The 6,597-nt window shown below is 49.4% G+C and overlaps 1 protein-coding gene, 1 long non-coding RNA gene and 1 pseudogene across 4 annotated transcripts in view; 2 read left to right on the top strand and 1 right to left on the bottom strand.

The window, feature by feature from the left end:
- The window catches only part of LOC115299607 (fatty-acid amide hydrolase 1), a 17,758-nt gene extending 12,688 nt beyond the window's left edge, over positions 1–5,070 (bottom strand). For all 3 annotated transcript variants that reach the window (XM_029949033.1, XM_029949031.1, XM_029949030.1), the window contains exon 1: positions 4,658–5,070. In XM_029949033.1, the coding sequence (XP_029804893.1) occupies positions 4,658–4,852 (195 nt within the window). In that variant the 5' untranslated portion in view covers positions 4,853–5,070. The remainder of the gene's footprint in view (positions 1–4,657) is intronic.
- Positions 176–973, top strand: LOC115299482 (annotated as a pseudogene).
- A 10-nt stretch (positions 5,071–5,080) lies between the features above and the next one.
- On the top strand, positions 5,081–6,172 carry LOC115299608. Its single transcript, XR_003912257.1, has 2 exons — positions 5,081–5,312; positions 5,751–6,172. It is a non-coding gene; the product is annotated as an uncharacterized LOC115299608 (long non-coding RNA).
- Positions 6,173–6,597: the final 425 nt, after the last annotated feature.

The raw sequence follows: 6,597 nt of genomic DNA on the forward strand, positions 1-6,597 counted from the left end.
TAGTTGGCCTGGCAAAGAGGGGTAGGTAGGGACAAAGAGTGTTCCAGGAAGTAGGAATAGCATGTTCAAACTGCTATAATCTCTTCTCACATGCACTAGATAATCCCTGGTGATATATTTTTTTAAAACATATACAAAATGAAAGCTCTCTCTCTCTCTCTTCCAGCCATCCAAGATGCTGACAGGAAAGAAGGCCAAGGGGAAGGAGGTGGCCCTGGCCCCTACTGCTTTGAAGAACCAGGAGGCCGAGAAGGTCGTCAATCCCATTTGAGAAAAGGTCCAAGAATTTTGGCATTGGACAGGACATCCAGCCCAAAAGGGACCTCCCCTGCTTGGTCAAATGGCCCTGCTACATCTGACTGCAGCGGCAAAGGGTTATTCTCTATAAACATCTAACGTTGGCCCCTGCAACTAACCTGTTCACTCAGGCCTTGGACCACCAAACAGCTACTCAGCTGCTTAAGCTGGCCCACAGGTATAGACCAGAGACAAAGCAAGAAAAGAAGCAGAGACCATTGGTCTAGGTTGAGAAGAAAGGTGCCAGCAAAGTGGTTGTTCCCACTAAGAGGCCATCTGTCCTTCAAGCTGAGGTTAATGTGTCACCATCTTGCTCAACACCAAGAAGGTTCAGCCGGCTTTGACTGCACATCACGTGGATCCCATTGAGATGGCTGTCTTCCTGCCAGCCCTGTGTCAGAAGATGGGGGCTCCCTACTGCATCATCCAGGAGTGAATCAGGCTCGGGCGTCTGGTCCACAGGAAGACCTGCACCACTGTTGCCTTCACACAGGTTAACTTGGAAGACAAAGGAGCTCTGGCTAAGCTGGTGGAAGCCATCAGGACCGATTATAATGACAGATATGATAAGATCTGCTGCCACCAGGGAGGCAATGTCCTGGGTCCAGAGTCAGTGGCTTGTATTGCCAAACCAGAAAAGGCAAAGGCTAAAGCACTGGTCACCAAACGGGACTAATGGACACTGTTGAGATTTCTGTACATAAAAGAAATAAAAACTTATCTTTCAGCCAGAAAAAAAATATATATATACACACACACATATATATATACACAGAATGAAAATGAACATTCACCCCATCCCTGGGACCACCCTGCCCAGTCCCTCTTCTGAAAAGGAAACCATACTTAATGGTTTCTAATGAAACCTTACAGGGGGAGAAATGTTTATGTAAAACTCACCATGTATATAATTGTTTTTATATATTCTATGTTTGCACTAAAGAACCATACTACCTATATACACAGTACTTACTACACCTTGCCTTTCTCGCTTCGTGATGAAAACAGCAAGATAGTTTTATTTTTTTTTCTGATTACATAAGTGTGCTCATTATAGAAAAAAATGCCTAAGAATATGGGGAAGAAAGTAAAAACCAGCTGAGAGCCCACCACACTAGGAGACTTACCACCAACAGGGTGGTTACCACCATTTCCCGCCTTGCTGCAAGGTGCCACAAAGTCCCTGTGAGCCTCAGCTCGAAGCTGTCAGCAGGCTCCCTCCGTTTTAAAAAAATGTAGCACAAATTTTAATTCTGTCCTATGTTCTTCCATGTTGATGACTGATGACAGCATCACTAACAGCTATTTTTAAGTCTTCGACTAGTTATCAGGCAGCTGAGACATTTTCTCTTTCACAAGACACCAAAGAAAGTCTGCACCTACAGGAGGCCAGTCTACAAACACAGGGGAAATTAAATTTGTATGAAGAATACAGGGAAGAGTACAAATCGGTTCTAACTAAGCATGTGGCCCCCTAGTAGCATATTCTTTCTCACTAATCACTGCCTTTCCTCCAGCTGTTTTTCTCCTTGAGTCCCCTACTGTCCTAATTCCAGCTAACCAATATTATCCTCCACGTCTTTCTTCTTTTCCCTTATGGTTTTTATCACTTTTGTTCTATTTCAAGAAATCTTTTCCATTGGATCATGTAGGCCACTGATAGTGGTCTCAACAAAAACTACATTATGTACCCTCAACTCATCTACTGAATCATTTTGTTTTAAAGTCAGGTTCAAGCTGGGCTTGGAGAAGGCCAGGAGATGGAACTACACATCAGATCCAGCTGAAGGAAGTGGCATTTGTGAAGACCAGTGGAATTCTGACAAAAGGGGTTGTAAGAGTTTGGTTTCGGGATCAAACGACAAGTACAAAGGCACAGAGGCGTGAGCAGGTGTTCTGGCTTACCTTTTCCAGCCATAGTATCCTATTGATGGTAGTCCCTCTCTTCAGTCTAGAAAGGATATTGAAACTCATTCAGGGGGCAGGGTGAAAAAAAGTGGGCAAAGAGTTGCTACAGGTTAAGCCTCACGTGGTCAACAGAGAGTTACCAGAAACAGGACTTATTCTCCAGTTGCTCTAGAGTCGAGAGAGGTGAACCACTTTGTGATGATTCTGGAGGTGATCAGGATTCCCCCTCCTCTAGCAATGCCTGGGAACACTGGTGTCTGGGCTCCCAGCTAGCTTTGTCAGGAGTCTGTCAGGCTGGAGCTGTACTACCAGCTGCTGTACCCTCCCAGGGCCTGCCCAGGGCCCTGCTTACCTCACTGCCCCTTGCTATTTGGGGCTGGCCTGAAAAAGCCCCAGAAGAAAGGCTCCTGAGACAGCCTAAAAACCCACATTCCCATCATCCAGCGACTCCAGAGCCAAGCAGAAAGGCACCTTAGGGGCAAGGAGGAAGGAGCTGGTCCCAAGGTTCCAAGGGATTGAGTTCAGCTAAACCACCTACCTCTTAACTGCCCCCAACGGCTTTCAGAGTTACTCTCATCAGGACCCGACCCCCTTGCTGACTGCTCAAACCAGTGAGACTCCTGAGATACTTCCTTTCTCCTCCACCGTCACTGCAAAATCAAAGTGTACCTTTTGCTGTTAATCCACCTGGAAGAGCCAAGTTTTGGTCTTCTGACACCAGGCTCTCTTGCCCCAGGAAGGGTATATAAACAGCTTTTTGGATTTCACTGACACTGCCCCTGCACAGTTCTTGCTGCCTGGCAGCAGTTCAAGCTGTTGCTAAAGAACTGGGGCCTCAGGAGCAGCTGAGTGTCTCCAGGGTGAGCCAGGGATCACTGCAAGGATCCCTGAGTTGAGTGCCTCAGAACTCAGCCAGAGAAGGGGGACTTAGGCAGTGAAGAACTTGTGCTCAGGTAGGGTCAGTGGCCAGTGTGGATTGAACATCTAAAAACTGACTGATGGTGGGCTTTTCAGCAAGCTTGATGAATAGAAGCTAGAACCAGATACATATTTATTTTAACAAATAAATAAATAAATAAATAAATAAATAAATAAAATAAGATATATCCTGGGCCAGAATGGTGTGGCATAAATCCGTACCAGCTAAAAGACACTGTGTTCGGGGCACCTGGGTCACTCAGTTGGTTGAACGTCCGACTTCAGCTTAGGTCATGATCCCAGGGTTGGTGGGTTCAAGCCCTGGGTCGGACTCTGTGCTGACTGCTAGCTCAGAGCCTGGAGCCTGCTTCGGATTCTGTATTTCTTTCTCTCTCTCTCTGCCCCTCCCTTGTTCATGCTCTTTCTCTCTCTGTCTCTTAAAAATAAGTAAATGTTAAAAAAAAAAAAAAAGACACCATGATCAAGGCTGCACCCTGGGCCTGGCACCCTAAGGCCTAGTCTCCCTACCTAATATCCCTTCCCTGCTCTCCTCCACTAGAATGAGGCTGGAGAGTACCACTGGGCATGTAGGTCCTAGCTCCAGCTCTGCCCCCAACTCTAAAATCACAACATCTACTAAGAGCAATCTTTTGTGACTCCCTCCCTGATTCCCACCTAGGCACATCTTCCTGACTCCTGCTGTGTCCCCAGTCACCTGGAACGCTTTCCCACCTGTCAGATCTGAATTCTATCAAACACAAACTCTCACAAACAATCGTGGCAAGTTTTTCCTCTCACAGTGCAAAAGAACATTTCCCGGGATTTATCATTTTGACTCTAACTGGGTCCAGTGTCTCAAACACCTTGAGGGAAAGCCTCCTCTTCTAGGCCCCTCCCCGCGCCCAGACACACACTGAGCTGAACCTGAATGAGAAAAGCTTGTTGACAGATCACCCAGGGAAGGGCTGGAATTACACCTGCTTAAGGAAGGGGCCTGTCAGGGGTTAGAGCAGGAGCTAGGGAGACTTCTATTCCAGCCCAGCTCCTCTTTGCACTTGGGCAAGTCTTTTTCTGGTTCCCTCTTAGTATCATCAAGCACAAATCAATGACTGAACTATGAGCTCTCCGAATTCCCTTGGCCATCGCTCTGTGACTCCAGTCTTAACATGGGCGTCATATTGGTTCTCACGCTTGCATTTTAGCCTTCTACAAGTCTTGAAATTCTTTGACACCAAGCAGAGCTTCTCTCTTTGACCCAGTGCGGCTACAGCCTTTCCTGCCCTACCCTGTCTCTTTCATTTCCCAGCCTCCCTTCGGCTCTACCTCAGAAAGAGTATGGAATGCATTAGGGCCGAGAGAGATTCCGAACGAACGCAAAACCTGCTCTGCCCGCCACCTGCCCCTCCGTGCGCCAGGGATACCCCACGCTGTGCCTCGCCCCCCCCCCCCCCACACACACACACACACACACACACACACACACACACACACACACACACACACACACACACACACACACGACCCGAGCGGTCACCTGGAGGCGGAAGCGCTGTGCCGCCTTATCCATGGTCTCCAGGGCTGCCTGCTGTTTCTGTCTCGCCCGGGCCCCAGCGCCCCGCGCCGGCCGACGACTTGACCAGCGGAGGGCCACGGCCGCTGCCACGAAGCAAAAGACCAGGGAAGCCATGGAAGCGCCAGGGAGCGCGGCCCACAGTTCTTCCAGCACCATGATGTTCCGCCGCCAACCGCGCAGAGAACTGCAGACGAGGGATCTGCACGCGCGCGTGCCGCCGCAAAACCCGGCCTGGATCCGCCTAGGATCCCGCACCACCCGCCACCCGCTGCGCGGAAGGGACGGGAGGAGGGCGCGCGGCCGCTGATCCACTGACCCACCCGGCAGCGCGCCGTTGCTTGGCAGCGGGCAGGAAGCCGGCGGTACGCCACGGTCAAGGTCTAGCCCCGGGGCAGGTTTAGGGTCTCGCCCCGCGTCCTCACGCAGCGGGCGGGGAAGGGCGGGAGGGGCAACCGCGATCCATGCGCGCCCTCTGTAAACCTACGCCCAGCACACCTCACAGCCCCAGCTTCCCGGAAGACGCGGTCAGCCCCGAGCCCTCTTCGGGAAAAGCCGGCCAAGAAGTCAGAGAGCAGCGACTGATTGGACTCGAGGACCTGCATAATCCCTGCAAACAGTTTAGTAGTATCTTTCCTGGCGACCCTCCCAGGATGCTCACCTCTCCCACGCCCAGAGATTCCAGGGACACAGGAAGTTCCCCTGGGGACCTCACCTGCTTGCCCGCTACCTTTCCCTAACCCAGGAACCACATGTCTCTCACTCGGGGCTCTTCCTGGCCAGATAATCGATCGCTTGTCCTTTTGTTCAGCCACCTCCCTTTCTCCAGTCATGGGCCCTCCGGGATTTTACATCCAGAGAGCAGAAAGAACGCCTGACTAGGAGTCTGGGAACCTGGCACTCTTCCTAAAGGGAAATGGAGGGGGCGGGGGTTAGATACACAACAAAATACTCCCATCCAGACCTCTATCATAGGACTTTCTGTTTATGTGGTTTATGTCATTTGTCCTCCCAACAGACCTATGAGGAAGGCACTTTTATTATCCTTATTTTATAGGTCAGGTAACTGAGGACAAGAGGGGTTAAACGACTTCCGTGCTCACACACATGGCTGAGTGGGGACTCAGACTCAGCTCTAATCTCAAACCATTATTGCTCTTAACCATGAAGCAGTACTACCATTACTGCCCCTGGAAGTGAAACTCAGTGGGATGTGGTGTGGGAAAGGGCTTTGTGGCTGGAAATGCCGACTGCTGAAACACTCTGCTGTTGCTCCAGTTCTATTTACTGCTCTGAATCTGTGCCTTAACCTGTAAAGGAGGGTAGTTATAATGCCTGCCTCACCGGATTGTTAGCAGTGTGTGAGGTCCTGGCACACAGTAGGCCTTGCACAAATGTTTATTAACTGAATGAAAGGCCCACTTGTGAAGAGTCTGGATGTGTTAACCTTAACAATAAAACTATCACTTATTTTAATGGCAAAATGGTTTATTCTGGAATAGCGAGAGTTGCAACTCCTGACAACTAAACCAGGCCAAAACCACAGGCAAGTCCAGGAAACAAAGCAGGGGAAGTTCTTTTACAGAGGAAAGGAAGAAGTTTGACCAGGCTGTTAGAAACAAAAAGTCCATTGAAGTAAACTGAGAGTTTGAAGTATAGTGGCTTTTCATTGGCTGAGTTGTGACATTGTCTCATTGGCTGGATAGTTGCTGGGGAGGAAAAAAACCCTTTTTTCGATCTGCTGGGTAGTAAAATCATAAGATTTTGTAAGGCATGTCCCGTCCTGCTGGGTCTGCAGTTGAGGAGTGACAGAGCGTGAGAACTCTTCCTCCTGACGCCACTTTTTTTTTTTTTAGTTTATTCATTTATTTTGAGAGGGAGCATAAGACAGCATGAGTGGGGAA

The sequence above is a fragment of the Suricata suricatta genome, chromosome 8, assembly GCF_006229205.1.
Source record: "Suricata suricatta isolate VVHF042 chromosome 8, meerkat_22Aug2017_6uvM2_HiC, whole genome shotgun sequence".
NCBI classification, from domain to species: domain Eukaryota; kingdom Metazoa; phylum Chordata; class Mammalia; order Carnivora; family Herpestidae; genus Suricata; species Suricata suricatta.